The sequence below is a fragment of the Varanus komodoensis genome, unplaced genomic scaffold (genome assembly GCF_004798865.1).
Source record: "Varanus komodoensis strain SLA01 unplaced genomic scaffold, ASM479886v1 scaffold20_1, whole genome shotgun sequence".
In the NCBI taxonomy this organism is placed as follows: domain Eukaryota; kingdom Metazoa; phylum Chordata; class Lepidosauria; order Squamata; family Varanidae; genus Varanus; species Varanus komodoensis.
Window position 1 is genome coordinate 15,583,424 of NW_025335587.1, and position 20,831 is coordinate 15,604,254.

General features: G+C 42.3%; 1 protein-coding gene across 2 annotated transcripts in view; it reads right to left on the minus strand.

The window, feature by feature from the left end:
- Positions 1 to 20,831, minus strand: part of NLK (nemo like kinase) — a 95,598-nt gene that overhangs the window by 18,843 nt on the left and 55,924 nt on the right. For both annotated transcript variants that reach the window (XM_044430223.1, XM_044430224.1), the window contains exons 3-4: positions 18,937 to 18,992; positions 1,222 to 1,328 (exon numbers count right to left, since the gene is read on the minus strand). In XM_044430223.1, coding sequence (XP_044286158.1) covers positions 1,222 to 1,328; positions 18,937 to 18,992 — 163 coding nt within the window. The remainder of the gene's footprint in view (positions 1 to 1,221; positions 1,329 to 18,936; positions 18,993 to 20,831) is intronic.

Sequence of the window (20,831 nt, forward strand, 5' to 3'; positions counted from 1 at the left end):
TAAGCATCAAGTTGTCCTGTGTGTATGACACACACCAAGGTGCTGCTATCTGACTGACCACATAAAAGGACAGGCCAAAAGGGTCCCTTATTGCAGAAGAAGGTGATAAGCAGATCTCTGGGGTGAACTGCAGCAGAAGGGCAACAGTTTCGCCTGTCCAATTATCTAAAGATAACAAGTAAAATCCTCCTTTTTTCGTTGCTGAAGGGCTGAACTTATGCTAATCACTCATTTCATAGCATCAATGTTCCTCGCCTATATAAAATGGGAAGATTAATCCTTGCTTTGAAACAGGCCTAAATACAGCCCTACCAATCATGTTCATATTAGAACCCATGTTTTATAGTAATTCAGATGTGGCTTTGTTTTTGGATATACAGCACACAGCATATGGGATGCAGCTATGACACCCCTCAAACAATTTGCACATGGCTCTGACTGGTGGGCTTCTGGGTTCCAGTGGGGAAGAAAAAAGATTCCATAAGCCCAAAGTCTGCCCAGCCATGTCTTGCTAGACCAACTCTAGCTTTCAGAATCGCCCAGAAATCCTCTGCTGTTGAGTGGTATAGAAACTAAATAAACATTTAAATACCTTGACAGCTTTAGAAGCACACATAGTGCTGCAAGCTGAAACCAAATTCTTTGTATGTCCAGGCATAATGTTTTTGGCAATCTTTTGATCCTAATTCATCATGCCTGGAGATGGATTCAGGATTATTTTTCCTCTGAATTCTAAAGTCTTGGTTTGTTTTTCCAAGTGCAGTTTGACTTAAAAAAAAAAAACCATTTCAAGCTCAACTAAAATTCAAATGAAATCTATTTTAATTCTTTAACCAAATTTAACATCAAGAGACTAATATTGATAAAACATAAAAATGACACTTTACAAACTGCCAAGGGTATTTAGATCTTCTAGCTTCCTTCTAGATCATCCTTTTAACTCATATACTGTCTCTTCAGTTTCAGTCTTGCTCTATTCTCGTATTTATGCATTTAAAGCTTTTATATGCTGTCACCACATGCCTTGGCATCTCGGGACGGCTCACAACATACAATTAAAAACAATGAACAATGTATCTGCACACATACACATAACTTAGCAATACTTTTACAACTGAGTTTGTGCATTGAGTTGGCTGGGTCCACAATAGGTGGTTGACAATGAAGAAATGAGTTTACATGTTGCAATGGGGAAGGGGGAACCGGAGCAAATTGAGTTACCTCTTAAAATCTGGTAAAGAAAAACTTTGACATGATCCGAGCTGAGTGGTTGAGGAGAGACAATAATCTTATGGAGGTCACTTTGCATCAGTTCTGTAACAACATATCTTCAATTGCAGTCATTAAGGAAAGTACAGGCTGAGATAATTTCATCAGATAATTTAAGCTCCTGCGTAGTTTTACTTAATTCGGTGCAAGAAATATCCCAAGAGCTGCCTCTTCTCATGAGTTTAGATTTTTTTAACCAAGGCCTAAGCAGTTGGTAATGACTGTTTCCATTTTTACCACCACCTCTTACTCGTCAGCTTCAAGCCAGTTTTTCTGTTTAGAGACCATATGGTATATTCCTCAGTGTTTTGGAGGACCGTACAGCATCCTTGCTTTATTTTAGAAGCACGCATCCACCACATTTCCCCCCACTGATCAAGTTTCAGTTTTATTTCTCTAACATTAGCAGGATCCCATGGAAGAAACAAGACAAAAGCTGCTGATTGGTAGAAAGACACTCACAGAAAATGCAACTGCTCGATAGTGAGATACAGGACTCCATTTTTTTAAGCCAGCATCCCTGCTCTGCTGACATTTAAGGTGATGTTGCAAATTAGCCTTAGGAAACAACAAAGGTATTTGAAAAGAGATGGGGTGTGCGAAACCGAAATCCTAACAGGAAGTTTGCCTGCTTCTCTCGTGCATGCTTAGGGTGGAAACACAACTTGAAAAGGCACCCTGAGAACAGTCAAGTAGTGCTACCTGTTTGCCTGAGTCATCCATCCTTGTGGAGCTGCCTGAATGAGATTACCATTGTGAGCACTAAAGCGCATGCGGAAAGAGAGGGCCAGGTGCTATTCAGGGCTCCACCTCGCAGATCAGTGCCATGGCCAGGTGAGCTCTGATGTGTGAGCACACCCGGTTGCTGAGAAAGAGTGTGAGAGGATATGCTGCCTGGAGCGGAACTGGATTTTCAAGTAACAGGTTGCACCTGTGGTGACAACATGGCAGGGCCAGCACGATGGAAGAAACTAATTCTGGATTTTAAAGGTCTTAACCTTTAGAGTCCTACATGGCTTAGTTGTCTAAATGCCTGTTGGACTGCCTTCTTCGGCATCACTCCAGCCCATCTGTTGAGACAGTCATCAGAAGCCTTTCTCTCGGTCCTCCCCTGCCCCCTGCAACACACAAAGTACAGAGGGCAGCATAAGGAAAGGCGATGTTCAAGAGTGTCTTCATGCCTTCTGAATGCCAGCCCTTGGAGAGATTTGTCAGGTGCTCTCCTCAGTGCTATCAGTTAAACATCAGGCAAAAGCATGTCTGTTTTTCTCATGTTAGTGTTTTTAACAAACCAGTACTGATGTTATGACCTATGTGGACACACTGTTGACATCTGACTTGATTGTGTAAACTCTATTTTATTATTTTCTATTTGAGAAACCTGTACTTTTATTGCATCTTAACCACCCTGGAAACATATGTTTAGATAGACAGACAGACACACCCACTCCTCTGAAAGATTTAGGTACTTCCCTTGTGATATCCTAATTCCTAGTTCTACTATTTCAAGGAGAAAGCAGACTGAACCACTACAGATGAAGCTTAGGGAATCTCACAGCCACACACTGTCTTCCATATGGAACAATTGGAAGTCGCTTCCATCCTTGGTTCTGAAGCAATTAGGAATTATAATCACTTGAAGCTGACAGTGGCATAAATTCTTTCATCCTTCTCTCATACAGAAAGGGTATGCAGGTGGCTATCCATTCCTTATTAAATGACCCAGATCATACAAGCTACAATAAAATCGAAGACAAGATACCTTAGCATATACATAAACTCTGGGTTTGGAAAATAAATACTCCAAGGGAGGAGCAAAACATGAAAAAAAAATTAGGACGATGCCTGAGTCAGAAGCCCTGCCCTGAACACATTTTTGGAGCCTGGCCAAGCAAACCTGGATTCCAAAGAATACTCAGAAAGCATTTCAGAACTGCTCACTTTATATCCTCTCCAATAATTAAATCATTCCTGTGGCAAATTCCAGCTCCGTAATTCACATAGCTTAGCTAGCACATGTGCTTGAAAACATGCACTTACTATGCCAGGGGACTCTAACCCTACCTGTTGTAAGCAGCCCGAAGCTCAATCAATACTTTGAATTAAATATTTTTCATGGAGATGGATCACACATTCAACTGCAAGCCATCAAACGATGGAGATGTAGGTATTAATCATATCTGAGCACGGTTGTTCCTCTACGCTGCCTCCGCAGAGGATATCCAGGAACTTTTATTAGAAAATAAGGTAACAGAGCATGGGCATTGAATGGAAGCGGACTTGGACAAGTTCATGCAAATATGCTACGCATCTGCACTACATGACACGACATGAAGGCAAATCTATGTTGTGTACCTTTTTGGTACACAACTCTGTGTGTGTTTAATTTAGAGTTCTCAACCCACGAGCCCAGGGAACTCATTTGAACTGGACAATAGTGTTGCATATTAAGCAGAGGGGAGTGTTTTTGGCTAAGTGGGGAGCACTGCCTTACACTCCATTTTTTATTCTAACAGTCTCGATAAATCTGAACCCAGACTGCTATCCCCGACATAATACCAGCTGTGCTTCACATGTGACCTTTATAGCTGAACTAAACTGCCCACCCTTGCTTTAAAGATTCTGTATGCAGAGTCTATGCCTTACAAGTTGTCCAATCGCTGGTAGAGACCAAACTGAATAAATGCAGGGTTTTTCTCCCAACGGGAAAGTAAATAACACGCACGGCTTTTGGAACAAACTGAAATCTGTTTAGAGCATGGTACAATCTAAACTAAACTCACACAACATCTCCTCCGTTCTGTCTTAATTTATATGGCATCCACCCTCTCCCCACCTTATTTTTTGCATGCAACTGCTACTTGCAAAAAGTTGCACTTGATGCGTTATGGCACAGCATCAGAAATGCCATGCCAATAATGCTTGCTGGTCATGACGACTATTTTCTGCTTTCAGGACTGCAGGAAGAATAAATGCCTCTGAATGCCATTCTGAGGCAGACCAAAGGGAGAACTACTCCACTCCTGCCCTTTTGCCTGTGGTCTTGTCAGAGGCACCCAATTGGCCAGAAGGCTGCACTAGACAGGCCTTTGATTTGATCCAGCCAGGTTCTTCTCCTATGTTGCAAGATCTTGGCAAAGTCAGCTCTTACAGAGACATTTCAGAAATATGTACACAATTTAGTCAGGAAACAGGGCACTATTGCCAAAGTCCACTTGCGCTAACATCCTTCGCATCTACCTCTAGCACACATTTTTACAGATTCCCCCCGCCCCAGCACAGCTTTTAAAAAGGCCTTTTTCCCTCCCACAAACACACACAGTTTCCAGAACAATTCCAATACCCCGCCTTATCATGGTATGAACTTCTTCCGTGTTTAGCTCTCCCACCTAAATCCTCCTCAACCTCAATCCTGAGCATAATGTCTCCCAGATGTCTCAACCAGTTGCCATGCCAACTAAAGCAGCTTAAAATTAAACAAGGGCCTGGAATGGCACCTGCACCACTCCAGGTCTGCTGTGCATTAGAAAAGAAAGGCTTTCCATGAGCACTCAGAGGAGCTATTTAGCTTCAGCTACAACTATCTCATGATTGATTTTGGCTAACTGAACACAGATCTCTAGGCAAGAGCAAAAATGGCTCCTGCTTGATGGTCCTTGCTTTGCACTACAGTAGCCTCTTAAGCAACCGGATCAATCCCATCTGCCTTTTCCAGCCCTGACAGTTTTTTTTTTACAAGTAACGTTCCCTTTCATAAGACTAGTGTTATGAAATATTCCAGTTAAGTATATGATGGCAGCAAGTTTGAGTGGATATTTGTACTTCCTCATTTAACATTGATCCATCAATATCATGGCCAGAGGCCATGGGAGGTTGCCCTGGTTACGATATCCCCAAACTGAACGGCACTTCTAGATGGAAAACACAGCTGACAGTAATAATTAGCCAACTAACTGCATAAAAGTAGATGCATAACACATCAATTTGCTTCAGAACAAACACCAAGGCACAAAAGCAAGACAGTAATTTGTGCTGACTGAGAGACTTGAAGTTAACCAACTGTGCAGCTCTGACAAGAGAACCTATGGCACAAGTGTTCACACATCTTAACAGTACTGCTTTGTACTCCCCTTCCCTGAGAATTATAACATTCAGAGAAATCTTTCAGGCATTATGGATCCTTGAGAGAAAGGTGCCTATTTGCAATTATCTGCCATTTACAGAACACAGCCTGCAGACACAACAAGCACCCTGTCTATCAATAAACACCGTTCCACTGTCAATCCACTCTCCAAAAATCCCAAACTTAGCTTTCCTGCCAAATCCAACTGTTGCTGGCAGCCCTCCTGCAGACTTGGCAAAACCATTTCACTTCTCTCTGTAAATGAGGAATCCTCACCAAGTGCACCCCCGCAAAGGCCATCTCCTAGACACCGTTTTGCCATAGGTGAAACTGCAGGTGTGGGTCTGTAGGGTTGGTTCTTAATGTCTCAACTTCTGGTTCAACTTTCTCTGCACAAGTTACACGTGGCAAGGGTCAGATAACCAAATCCACGAGGGGAAAAATGATAATACATTTAAGATAGGTTGCATTTTTGTTCAGCTTGGCACCCGGGGAAGTGCTTTATTTTGTAATGCAGGCATGGCCTCCCCAAGTTTGCTGTCACAGGCCTGGCATTGCACAAGGAGACCCAAGTGTACAAAAATGAAACATTCTGCCTGCACTTGTGCTTCCAAGCCCAGTCCCCCAACATGGTAACGCTCTAAATCTAAGTCTTCTGTCCATGAGAAGTTCTAGGAAAGCCGTGAGACACCATGTGCATGAATAAGAGGAGCTCAAATGCAGTGCTTGCTAGGCTGGAAACTAAGGTGATATGGCTGCAGATACTTCTTCTGGTGCTCCCCAGGGCTCCTTGCCCCTCTTTATTTATTAAGTCTATTTCTTATGTTTTGTTAAAAATATTCTTTAATTTTATCATCTGCCTTTGGAACCAGGCTGTGGCTGGTGGACCACAGAGGTCTACTAATGAAAATAAAAGATACTGCATGTCTGAAGTGTGCCCCTGCACTCCCACAAAGATGTGGCCACTCCTTTTAGCCTGCCTGCCTTCCTTCCTTCCTTCCTTTGTGGACCGACACACCCTCCCCATCAACATCTGTCAACCTGTGCTCAGCTTCCTTCCAACGCAGATGAAGCTGCCTGGCTGTGAACCAGGCCGCATCTTTACAGCCTCTAGCAGAACATCAGCACTCTTTGTGGAAAGGAGAGGGGCAGAATTGCACCCAAGCAACTGACCAACTGAAAGAATGTGGCAGCTAACAGCGAGCAAGTGACACTAGAAACAATGGGATGTTTTAGCAAATTGGTTGATGTTGCTTAAGATTATTTGACCAAGGAAGGGTTTCTAATGAGGTTTTAGATCCTTTGATAGATAGGAATATTCCCACACCTAAGAGGCAAAGAACAATGAGGTTTACCTTACAAGACTGAACTTGGCTCAGTTGATGCTTTGTGAATTTTGAATCTTGATTAAATGGATTACATATTTATTTTAGCTGCTTTCAATTAGGTCATTTTTTGCTCTGTAATTACTGGCTGTATCTAATTAATGCCTATATGACTGAAACGTTGGTGGTTTCAGATCCTGCCCCAGTCTGTCTGGAGTTGAAATTTTCAGATATATTAAAGTCCCCTGCACTCAATCTCTCACAGAAGTTTCACTTCTTAATGACCATATATTTAAAAATGAGAATGTGGTTGCCTTCTCTATTTGAGAATCTGAAATTTAACAGTGATATCCAAGCCTGGCAAGGATTGTACATTTTGTGCTACTATCAACCTATTTGGTAATTAATGTTGATATTAAAATATCAACTGCAATTTTGGCTAACAGACTGTAGCAAGTTATTACAACACTAGTTCAACCACATCAGGCAGGTTTTGTTCAAAATAGACAATGGTCTGATAATCTTAGATTAGTGGTTGATCAGGTTGCTTTAAGTATTGATAGAACAGACCTAGCTGCCATTGCTCTTTTGAATACTAAAAAGGCCTTTGATAAAATTCATTTGAAATTTATTTTTATGTTAAGAAATCTTGGCTTTCTGGCAGAATATTTGAAATGGGTCAAAATTCCATGAGCTAGTGTAATGACCAATGACCTTTTTTCCTACTTGGGACAGGTACTGTGGACAGGGATATCAACATCTTCCATATTCAATCCATGTTTGGAATTCCTGGAAGGTGCTGTTAGAACGGTAATATTCAGAGATTTGTGGGTGATCATTTAGAATTCAAAATATTCTCTTTGCTGATTGTCTTTTATGATTTATCCTGAATCTCCAACTATCTGCTCCAACTCTGATGCAGAAAAGCCAGCCAAATCGCCAAAAGTATTACGATCTGGCCGGTTTTTCAATTAACTGGTCAAAGTCTAATGGATCCTGTTTGGAAGTACTATATCTCACTGTGAATTAGCTGCTTGGCAATTTGGATTGTGCCCTTATTACTTATTTGGGAGTACTAATTCCCAAAGACTTATCTCAAATACTCAAGAAAAAATTGAGTCAGTTAATTAATGAATAAGTTGATTATATTGCTTAGGACCATAATACCTTTCCCAAGCTGAATCTACCTGGACTCTACAATCTATACCTTTGTCTAAGTACTACTTCCAAGAGACATTCAGGTGGTGACAAGGTAGAGTGACTCCTCAATGGGGCCGACCTGGTGACTGTCACCTTTCAAGACGGCTTCTCTACGTTGCATAGCAGAGAAATGGAATAAAATAATAAGGATCTCTAATAGAATATGGATAGAAGCGTATCTCCGACATTGAGCTGTGTGAGGTAAAGTTAATACACTTGAGATGAATATTATATCTAGGTACTGTCAAGTTTTACATGCAATTCCTCTATGCCTACCTGGAAAATATTTTCAAAAAGTTAATGTTTTGTTTCCAAATTACCTGTAGGGTTCCTCCCTCCCTACATTTTTTTTTCTGAAGAGGATGTAACTTCTATTTTGAGAAGGTGGGCTAGGCCTCCCACATCTTGTGTTATAAAATAGCACTTATTTGTTGACAAGTACTAGCTTTTAATAATTCCCCACTTAGATTATCCACCTTCATCAGGTTTGGAACCTTTATTCTGGATCTCTCTCAGCATAATAAAATGGATAGGATTCCACCTCCAGTTACAGCAGTCAGAGAAGTGACTGTTGTGTCAATTACAGCCTGATCCATTTTCTCGCACTAAATTGACTTGATGGGGAAACCCAGATTTTTAAATTGGTTATGTATGTGTGTGTGCATGTATCTCTGTGCGGCAGATGTGGATGGATAAGTTGATTGGATTAATTAGTGGATGCTTATTATGTGTTTCTGTCATGCTTCATTTTGCATGCCAATTACAATTTGCCTACTGTGGTTGAATGACAATACTTCCAACTAAAATATTTGTTAGACTCTAAATTTGGCTATCCCGCTTTTACACAGCCTTTACTACTGGAAATACTTATTGAAGTTGATCAGTTATACTGATCCACAATGTTTGTTTAAAATACTTATCAGTGAATAAATGGGATACACAGGGTCTTAAGCAAGTGGGCTGTCCAGTTCGCTACGATCAACGGAATAACGTTTTCACATCTGCAGAAGTGTGGATCCTAGATTGTGTCTTGCTTAACAAAAAAAAATGTTTCATGTTTATTGGACACAACTACATCTCTTTAATAAAGTTTTCTCTAAGTTGGCTTATTAATGGAGGTATAGCACTAATCCTTCTCTTCCCAGTATGTTTCAGTACTGTCCAATAAATTGTTTCTTTGGCAGAGGAGGTCATAAAATGAATATACTGGAAGGCTCTTTAATATTCACTGATGCACATTTTAAAAAATGTACTTGTTGCTTGAATGTTATGATCATTATAAATAGCATTTCCACACCCTTTTGAAAGTTAAATATTACAGTGTGTGTGTATCACAATGAACGGTGGACCTAACAACACTTTCAATATTTGAATGGGTAGTATTTAGATACCATTTGCAAATGGCTAAATGTAAGGGTATTTTATTCATTTCCATTTATGTAATAAATTTATATATTTGCCTTTCTTACAGTTGTGTTTGTTTAAATTCACAACAACAATAAATGAAAAACAAATTGCATTAAATGATATATAAAATTGTCAAGTGGTGAAGGAAAGAAGCAGCTAAGATCAAGCCAGTGACCCAAAGACGACACACCTTTGTCTTATGTCGTGAGTTTATGTTCAAACATTGGTTTACAAGTAGCCTCACTCTGATCAAATGTTTAGTTTTTAAACCATTTATGAAAGTTTTACAGCAATTAGAAATGCTTCTCTGTAAATTCAAAGCAGTCCTGTTAAGGCTAATTACTATCAAACATCTTAAGCATGAGAGTCCTTTAAAGTAGCAATTGAAAATCACATTACAAAGACCCTGGACTCAAGTACTTCACTGTTGTTAACACAGCTTATTTCAGGGAAACCAGTTCTTATAAAAGGGGTTAACATGAAAAGGGCTAATTAGAACTCAATAAAACAGGGTGATATTATTAGAATCAAGCTGAAATCAACAGCAGCACATTTTTCAAAAGTAGCACAGCACCTTGCCACTTAAAAATTTCTAATATTAAAAATTTTTAATATTAGAATGCAAAGCAAACTGAACCATTTACAAATGCAATACAACTCAAGGAAGATATATGCTAAGTAGGTTTAAGAGGGACTAGAGATCTCTGTTGGATCACAATTTATTCTAATGGAATGGAATAGGTGGCCATTAATATATTCCAAGTCGTGGCTCATGACCACCAAGGCTACTTCATCCTATTCCACAAAAACAATAGATTATAATGTAATGCCAACAATTCTTGCCTCTTGGAATTCATCAGAGGAGTTAAAGCACACACACAGCCTACACACAACTCAGCAGCTCATACGACCAGCAACCACCAAAAACGGACTTGGCTTCCAGGCACTTATGCAGAGCACCTATGGCAATGCTGGCCCGAGACGAGACGGCAATGTGAAATCTGAAGCGTAAAGTGCTCCTGAATATCCGTAGTCCTGCCAGTACACCAATTAGCGTTCCTTCTCTATGAGCCAAAGAACAGCCAGAGACGGAAAAGGGAACTGCATGTTTTAATTGCCTTTAAACACACAGCATTAAGGACAGTGAAAACCAAAAAAGGTTCTCCAACAGTATTACAGTAAACACCCTCAACAGCAACTCAGGCAAAGCTGCCACCAACACTCCGAGTTTTAGGACACAGGAGCAATGGAGATGCCATGGATCAGATCTGGACCTTTCTGCATGCAAGGCAGGGGCTTCAACACAGGCCTGTGGCACCTCCACTAAGATAAAACGCAATGCATTTTAAAAGATAACACGGATGTAGCTCTGCAAAAATCTCTGAGCACGCAACCAAATTCAAGATAATTGTCAAAGGTGTCAAAGAAAGAAGAACTGTGTGTCAGCTACTGAAGGCGAGGTCTTTAAATCAGGGCATGAGTGAACCTCGGTAAACCAGGGAGACCTCCCCTCCCCTCCCCTCTAGGCGTGGCCAATGTTGGACCAGATACCTGGGCAGGCATATTTGCGTGAGGAAGACATCTCCCCCTTCTCCCGCCCAAGTCTCGGTAATACATGCCAGGTCGGCCCCCTCGTTTAGGATCAAATCATATATGAGGAATGTATTATTATGGACCAACCTGGTGTTCAACAGCAACATCATCAGGTCCAAGGGCCAGCTAATATTGCTGCCACTCTTTTTTTTCTTTTTTAACCATTCTTTGTATTGCTTGTTTTTAATCATCAGTTTTTAGCTGTTTTAAATATCTTATTTTTTTCCTGATTCTTCTGATATCTTTACTGTCTTTTTATCATTTGTTTTTATGGATTGTGTAAAACTGCCCAGAGATCTTTGGCTGTGGGGCAGCACAGAAATGAAATTAATAATAGCAACAATAACTCCTCCATCCCAAGGAAGGCTAAGTTTGCTTCCTTCTCAAAACCCATCTGCAAACAGACAAAGAACGCTTTCTGCAAGGCCTTTGGCCTGTAAGTAAGCCTGCAGGTTTGGTGCTGCTTTTCTCTTTTATTCTATGTTATATTTTTATTGTATTTTAATGCGTAACTTTGATCACTTTTCATTGTTGTCTATAAGCTATGTTGAAAGCCTTTCTAGGAGAAAGATGAGGTACAAAAAATGCTAACACATTCCAGAAGGTGCTCAGTGATTCAGGTTAGTTCTTCAGGAAAAACATAGTTTTACAAGAAAGAGTAACAAGTCAAGCAGAATGACTGATCAGCACCTGATGCTACAAGCACCAGTGCCTCGTGCTTCCATAGGAATATACAGAAGAATGGAATACTGAGCAAAAGAGAAGCATTTGCTTCAGCCGAACACTCCTTTGGAACACTAGCTCTCCTTCAGTTCAGTTCCGTTCATCGGAAGCACAAAAAGTCGACACGCAAAATCACTTACTTGTGCTCTTGTGGGTGCCTTTCATGATATCCAAAGGCACCTACAGGGGGCTCGATTAACTTTTTTATCATACTAAAAGATGTCAAAAAGTGACAGACCTGCCAATATTCAATCCAATCACATCAATTTTCAAGCCGCAAATGGATGTGGGCTCGAAAGACAGACTGCATGAGAAGAGAGACTGAGACTGCACACAAATCACTGGAAAGATACGTGATGAGGCCACTCCTGCCCACAACACATACACTATTTTTTGCTTGCTTTATGATCCCTGGACAAGTTCTTATTCTGACTATTCCAACAACAGAGTAGACGTAAGATAAATACATAAAAATAATATATGAGTGCTGCTGTAAAGTAAGGGAAGGACAGTGCTCTGTGGAACATTTGACTACAAGACATAAAACAACTTTGGTCAGGTGGGTTCATTTCTTTGATTACCGAATGTTTCTATACATGTTTATTATCATGATGGTATTATGCGCTGGAACACGTTTTTCAGTGGGAGCTAACCATTCTTGCACCTAAGGCTCAGCAAGATCCTACAAAATCTATTTAATTAGACATGTTTGTGTGCCAGTAAAACCACATGCTTTAGGGTGGCATTATTACATCACTGGTAGGCCTTTCCAAGCCTGAGGCAGCATTCACAGTTGCATAGGGCCGTTAAGTTACTCCTGGGAATAACTCTTATGCGCACCTTCCACTGTACCAGCCACACTTCACTTTATATTTTTTTTATCACATTTTAGTACCACCCCATGTGAATACCCAGCGAGTCAACTAGGCTGAGGGGCAAGTGAGGGAGTGAGCAACATTAATGAGGACAATGTTGATGCGCCTTCTAGTTGCCCAAATGGGCACAGCTGAAATACAGCATATTTTTAACGTGAATCATTGTCTTTACTCCTGTATGCACTGCAGTAATTACAAAAGCTACATCATTGTTCTAAGTGGTAAGCAGTGATGCAGGGTGGAGCACCCTCTGATCTTTTTGAAGTATCTATCATAGGGCTCCATCTATAGATCTATGCCAGGAAAGAACTAAAGTTGTTTTCAAACTATAAGAATACAATGTTATTTGCACCATTATCTCAAAGGGTCTTTTCCAGACTTGTGAAATGCAATGGAAATGGCTGAGCAAGCACTAGGGTCACATTTACTTCAAGATCGAGGATCTGACGGCTCACACAAAGCAAGCATGTAATGAATTAAAACTTGCAAGCGTCTCCACACCCAACATGCAAATACTGAAAACAGGAACTTTCCATGATCTAAACTAACATGCTTGCAATATAGCATTGCATGACACTCAAGCTTGCTCTTTTAGTGGAATGTGCTTAATAAATAAAACCAACCTTCATACGACAGGCACTTTTTCATGCCGTGCCACAATGGGCTGATCAATCCAATGATGGGGAAAAAGGCGAGAGAATGCCAGGGTCTGTGTGAAATGTATTGTTTCCATCTGGCTGACTTTCTCTCTCGACTAAAATATTGCTCCCACAGGCAAGCATTCATGGCCAATTCTTCGTTTGGAGAGGAGGAAGCCAACTGCTGGGAGCACATTTGCCCAAAATGATGGACCTATGCAGCCCTGAATACTTGCAGTCACAGGACAGGATAGAAAAGCAACTGGATTCTATCCTTGCTCAACTTCTCCACTGCAGCCTTATCTCCAATACCCTTGGAGGTGTCAGCCAACAACCTGTGTGAGGTATCTAGGTACCCTGAGTTACCAGCCTCTGCCCCTGGAGGAATGTCCAAGATCACATGGTCACATCCACTTGGCAAGAAAATGTTGTCTTTTTCTGAACATCTTATCTTGGCCTTCCTGTTACTGATGGGACTGAAAATCATAGAATAGTAGAGTTGGAAGGGGCCATGAAGGCTGTTGCAGGACACCAAGTTACACCAACCCACTCAGATGGCTGTCCCATTGCTTTTTCTAAAGAATAATAAATATGTTCTTGTTTTAATGTGTTAGGCTTCACCTAACCCTATTTGTAATCCCAAACTAGTCTTTTATAAGCTCCTCTTTTAAGGTGGGCCTGTTGAGTTATGGAATAGTGAACTGAACAGTCATTGCACCTTCCCAGAGAAAGTGGGGAACCTGCCAAAGTGCCAAGACCGGAGGAGTCTGCAGAGGTAGATTTTAAGTGGCTTTAAGTTCCCCTTTCTGAGATTAGGGCCTAAAGATACTAGAACGCTGGAGCATGCCCCAACTTCAGGAACGCACGAACACATTTGACTCAAATCAGAACTCATGGGAGCCTATTGCAGACACGGTTCCTTTTGAAACTGGAGTCTGGAATATAATTAAACTCTATCTGAAAATTCACATTCTGTCCACCTGCAGTGTTTTTTACCCCAAGACCAACCTACAGCAAAGTCTTTTCCCCCACAAAACTGTTTGCAACAATTATCTTTTTATCAGCTCTAATGTTTTTATACTTAGCTCTAAATATAGCAATAGATTATCCAGATGAGTCTAGGGCAGACTGTTGCCATTTAAGATCTTTAGATCTGTAAGCTGGTAAACTAACTAAGAAGAACAGAACCATTCTTATTTAACATCTATGTCCTTCGCTCAGTACATTCCACCTACATCCACCCTGAAGTCATAAAAAGAATATTAGAAAGGGCAATCTTGCTGAAAAGATACAAAACAGTGGAAAATGTAGGTGGGGAAGAGAAAAGATTTAGCTATGTATAATTTCTGTGTGCAAAGCATTTCCACAAAACAAGAATGCAGAAAGAGTGCAAAATTCAAAATTCATCAATTACATTTCCCCAATCTGCACAGCTGGCTTTATGGCCCTGCTCTCTGGCCCCTGGGAATTTTTCACTTGAGGAGCTGAGAATCAAACCTGAAAACGTAGCCCTTCCACACTGGAAATCTACCAGTCTTTTTTTTTTGGGGGGGGGGTGTCCATACCACTATAAACCCCTTACTGTTAGATACAGGACTTTAAGACAAATGAGATATGATTGCAAAAATGAATTTACATATTGAAAAGGACATCAAATGACAAAGACAGAACAATTGCTTTTAGCTTCCTTGGACTGGATCAAAGGTCATCAGATAAGGATTTTGAGGGGAGGGGGGAGAAGAAAAGTTCCTACAGGGGTTTATGTGTCGTATATGTCTACAGCACTCCCAGGAATTATCTTTCTGCAGCTTATTTTACATAGAATTCTTACATATCTTACTAATGAGAAAAACCATTGCATTCATTTCAAAGGTTAAAATACTTCTTAAGAGTGTTTCACAGTCTTTCCATGGGAAAAGTTGAAAATAAATCCTCGGAAGAAAATCCCCCTGAATATTCTGAACCCCGACTAGCAAGCACCCTTCAACTGCCCCTATTTGAGTGAGTGGCAGACCGCAAAATCCAACCCCATATAGAAACATAGAAACAGAGCGAGTCAGAAGGGGCTTCCCGGGCCATCTAGTCTGACCTCCAGCACCAGCCAGCTCTGCTCATGACATGCTCACCATGTGGACGTCCAGCCTATCCTTGAACACCCTCACAGATGGGACCTCAACCACCTCCCGTGGAAGCCCATGCCACACCCTCAGGGTCCTGACTGTCAGGAAGTGCTTCCTGGCATCCAAATGGAACCTGGGTTCCCTGAGCTTTGCTCCGTTGGAGTGCATCCTGCCTTCCTCTGCAGGGGAGAACAGGTCTCTACCCATCTCCATGTGACATCCCCTCACATACCTGCATGTCGCCAACATATCCCCTCTGAGTCTCCTCTTCTCCAGGCTGAAGAGACCCAGTTCCCTCACTCTCGCCTCATACCCCATCCCCTGCAAACCGGCCACCAACCTTGTGGCCCTACGCTGCACTGACTCCAACCTGGCTATATCCTTCCTGTAATGAGGGGCCCAGAACTGAACACATTAATCCAGTTGCGGGCGCACCAGACTCATATAGAGTGGTAGTAATACCTCTCCTGATCTAGAAGCCACACTTCTGGCTATGCAACCAAGGGTGGCGTTCGCCCTCTTGACCACTGCATCACACTGCTGACTCATGTTTAGCCTGCAGTCAACCAGTACCCTGAGGTCCCTTTCACAAGTGCTGCTCTCCAGCCGCTTGTCACTTAACCTGTACTTATGACACCCATTCCTATGCCCCAAGTGCAAGACCTTGCACTTATTCACATTGAACGCCATCCTGTTGTCTCCTGCCCACCTGCTCCTCAGTTGTGGCCACTGCTCCAGTTTTAGTGTCGTCTGCGAATTAGATCAGCCGACTGTTCACCCCTTCTTCCATGTCGTTAATGAAAAGTTTAAACAGGATCGGCCCCAGGACAGAGCCCTGGGGGACACTGCTTGTCACTGGCTGCCATCCTGATGATTCCCCGATAACAGTTACCTTCTGCTTTCGGTCAGTCAACCATGCCCTAATCCACTGGACAGTGCTTTGGTGTATCCCAAAACTCCTCAGTTTCTCCACCAGGATATCATGGGGCACTTTGTCAAAGGCCTTGCTGGAATCCAGGTATACCACATCCACTGCATCCCCTCCATCTAGCCATCTCGAAACCTTGTCATAGAATTCCACAAGGTTTGTCTGGCAGGACCTGTTTTTGCGGAAGCCGTGTTGTGTGGCTGTCAGCCTCCTTTCCCTATCTAGCATCACTAGATCTCTCTCTATTATGAGCCTTTCCATCGTTTTTCCAACAATGGACGTAAGGCTAACCGGTCTATAATTCCCCATCTCCTTTCTACTACCCTTTTTGAAAATTTGGACCACTGATGCCACCCTCCAGTCCTCTGGAACTTCACCCGTTCTCCACAAGGTCTCAAAAATGGAGGCCTGCGGGCATGAGAGAACCCCTGCCAACTCTCTAAGTACTCTCGGGTGTAACCCGTCAGGGCCTGGCACCTTTGTAATGTCCAATGCCCTGAGGAGCCCCTCGACTTCAAGGAGGGTGACCCTAATCTGTGCCCCTAAGTCCCCAGCCTCATCTAATCTCCTATGCGGATATCCCCCGTCCTGCTTTGGGGAGAACACAGAGGCAAAATAGTCATTTAGTATCTGTGCCTGTTCCCTCATATCAGTCACTGGATCTCCTTCCTCCTTTTTTAGTGGTCCCACCACTTGTCTCCCCTTCCTCTTCCTATTTACATGCTGAAAGAAGCCCTTTTTGTTGCTTTTGATATTCTTGGCAAGTCTCAGCTCATAATCAGCCTTAGCCTTGCGAAGAATCCTTCTGCAACGGGCCTCCTCCTCCTGGTATACCCTTTTGTCTATTTCCCCCAGTACCCATTTCCTACGGAGGTTCCTCTTTCGTCTAATCCCTTTAACCACCTCCTTTTGCATCCATGGCAGCACTCTCCTCCACCTCCCCACCTTACTGACTAGAGGTATCATCAAGGCTTGCGCCTCCAAAACCTCCCTTTTGAGTGCCATCCACCCCTCCTCAACTCGCTTACCTTCCAGTAACCTATCCCAGGAGACTCTCCCCAACCTGGCCTTCAGTTGGCCAAAGTTGGCCCTCTTGAAGTCCCAGCTTCTAGTGCTCGACCTGCTGCATGTCCCCAGTCCCCTGATCTCAAAGCAAAGGATGGAGTGATCACTCGCATCCAGAGCTCCCCTAATCTGTACTTCATCTATCAGCTCCTCCCTATTGGTCAAGACCAAATCAAGGATGTTTCCCCCTCTCGTCGCCTCTCGGACCCACTGTGTGAAAAACCCTCCCTCTATAGCTTCTAGGAAGCAACATGACCTGGCTGTCACCGCTGAGTGAGTCTCCCAAGTAATATCCGGGAGACCGAAATCTCCCATAATTACTGTGTCTCTCCCCCGAGATATCCTTAGAATCTGGCCTGTCAGGACATCATCCAGGGTCTCAAGTTGACCTGGAGGGCGATAACATACCCCCACTGTCAGGTCTCTTTCCCTGTCAAAGCCCCTAAGTTTCACCCAGACTGCCTCTACCGAATCCCCATCTGTGCTGCATTCTATCTCACTGCATCCTATCCCTTCCCTGACGTATAAAGCCACGCCCCCACCTCTCTTTCCCTTCCTGTCCTTTCTAAAAAGGTGATACCCTTCTATATTCACGTTCCAGACTTGCCTTTCATCCCACCAAGTTTCTGTGATTCCCACCAGATCATACCCTCCTATTCCCAGCAGAGCTTCAAGCTCTTCCTGCTTATTACCCATGCTCCTAGCATTGGTATACATGCACCTCAACTCCTTCCCACCGCTTATGCACACTTGTGGCATTTTATATGATACAAATACAATCCCTTTATTTCTTAAAAAGGTAAAGTTAAAGGTTTCCCCTTGACATTAAAGTCCAGTCATGTCTGACTCTAGGGGGCAGTGCTCATCTGTTTCCTAGCCAAGGGAGCCAGCGTTTGTCCACAGACAGCGTCTGTGGTCATGTGGCCAGTATGACTAAACACCAAGGTACACGGAACCGAATTGGTACCTTTTCATCTACTTGCATTTGCGTGCTTTCGAACTGCAAGGTGGGCAGGAGCTGAGACGGAGCAACAGGAACTCACCCCGTTGTGCAGATTTGAACTGGTGACCTTTCGATCAACCAGCCCAGCAGCACAGTGGTTTACACAGCGCCACTTTTATTTCTTACAGCTTCGCAAATCCTTTTACTTATAAGCAAGCACTGAAAGAATAGGGAAAGACATCTACCTGCACTGTAACACTTTAACTTTCCTTATTGGAAGCAGGCGCAGGATCTGTAAAGCGCATGAAGAGGTAAATAAATACACATTAAGCAAACGTAATGGTAAACATCTTTCCCATGATTCATGTGTTTCAAACTTTGTGAACAGCATTTCCACATTAGAAAACCATTTATCTATAGTCATTTCCAGAACACTTTTCTATACTCTTTCAAAAAATAAACATGGAGAAATCCCAAAATTTTTCCCATGAAACAGAACTGATTTACTCAGCTAAACTACAAGCATCTATACACCCAAATGTTTGCTTCCCTTCTACACCTCTGTGATAAGTAAGCGAACCGCTTCCCAAATGACAGCCGACCTACGTACCGCCTTTCCAGATGCCAGAGAATGCAAAGATTAGAAATTCAAATCCAGCGGGCATTTTTGTAGGGTCGCCCCAATCACACCTACCTCAGTTGATTGTTTATTTAATGTTTAGGATACATTTCTTCAAAGTAGTCAATGTGTGGTGGTTGGAGGATGTCGAGAGCAGAGAGTACCTAGGGAATAAGAAGGGAGTTGAGTAGATTATTTGGAGCACAGGAATGATCCTTACCAAGACAACTGTAAAAACAGAGGCTGTGCATTTCGTAGCAGGGGAGGGTGCTAGGTGCAACACTGAAGGGGAACCCTATGAAGAAAAAGGACCCTACTGATATTTGACTGAAATAGAAAAAAGGAGAAATGAGGTTTCAGGCTTGGAACTTCAACTTGCAATCTGAAAAAGCAATAACTCGCACGCCCTGCGGTGTTTCCATGCTTAATGCCCTCAAGAGTGGGAGGGCTTCCCTGCATCCAGAAACGGGTACCAAAAATCCAAGCCCGGATACATCGTCCAACACAAGACATTCACAACCAACAAGCAATCTACAGGATGTAAAGTAAATGGCCAATTCTATCATACATAACTCAAAAGTTGTGTTTAAATCAACAAGGTTTTCATCCAAGTGAATGTAAAGTCTTCAGCCTACTCCATACTGAAGGCTCTGCAGTCAAACAGTAAGTGTAAAATAAATTAAATATCTAAATAATTAAGAATTAATTATGAGTCACTGGGAGGAGGAGCCCAAGACAGGCTCTGTTCACTTACAAGATGATTACTCAGCCACATTAATTAATTAAAAGCTTCTTTTTCATATGCAACTAAGAGTTTCAGACACTGAAGCCTTTCCTGTAGGAATCCCTTTGAAAACTATGCAATCTAAACACACCACCCAGATGCATACCAGTTGACACATAATTGGACAAACACTAGCCATCTGTTAACTGAAAGAACCAAGAAAGACTAGCAGGAGCTTTCCAACAAGTAACACTTCAAATAGATCCCTTGCAGTTTCTTACACAGCTTTCCTAAAGATCACAGCCCACAATCTCTTTGCTCTGACCTTCTTGGCAACAATTTCCTGAAAGTGTTTAGCTTTTTGCTGAAGGTCGTCCATTCTATTACACTTTAGCATTTGCAACTGGCCTTCCTCCTTCCTTGTAATAAATGGAGGATAGTAGACATTCCAGTGAGGTGTGTTAATCCCTATTATTAACAGTATCCCCCTTTCCCCTAAATTTGTTTGAAGGTACTAGATTCCCTTTTAAAATGGACTGCAGAAAGGCTATTTCAAAATATACTCCCCTATTTTGAGAAACTAATGTATCCAGGAAAGATGCAATAGCTTTATTTAAGCAGAATAAAAAAAGCCCTCTCTTTAAAGCAATCTATTGACACAGTTCAGAATCTGGCTTAGTTGTAAACCTGATTAGCCTCAAACAAGACTAATACTGCCAGCAACAAGCTGTTGACCCTGCATAATGGGACAAGGGGTGCATCTTTCCAGGCTGGCTCTTGATCTGCCAAATTAGTCTGGAGTTCGTGTTCGGGACAAACTGGGTGAAATGAAGTTCATAAGGACAAGTTCTCTTTGAAAATCTTACAATTATATTAGGCTTGATTTATACTAACATTTGTGCATTTTCAGGGCTTACTCCTGCACCGATTTACTCTTTAGTGGAAACAGTCCCACTGCTAAAGTGCAACTGAGATGGTTGGCATTCCTGCCTCCGCCACCACAGAGCTATTAGAAGGCAGTTGGGGCTTCTGTGCATGCCTTCGTCAGGGCCCTAATGAGGGGAGAAGGACAGAAAGAAGTAAAATAATGTTCGCATCCATCTGATGACACACATGTTCTCTAGAGAAGTTGGTTTCGCACCTGCTCTGCCGCAAAATACATTGCACACCAAGGTCTTGTATATAACCACAACAGGAGTGCCTGCGTGAGCAAAAAACAGTAAGATCCTGTTGTCATTCCTGAGATGCTTGAGAGGTTCCTGCTTGGAGACTCCACTGA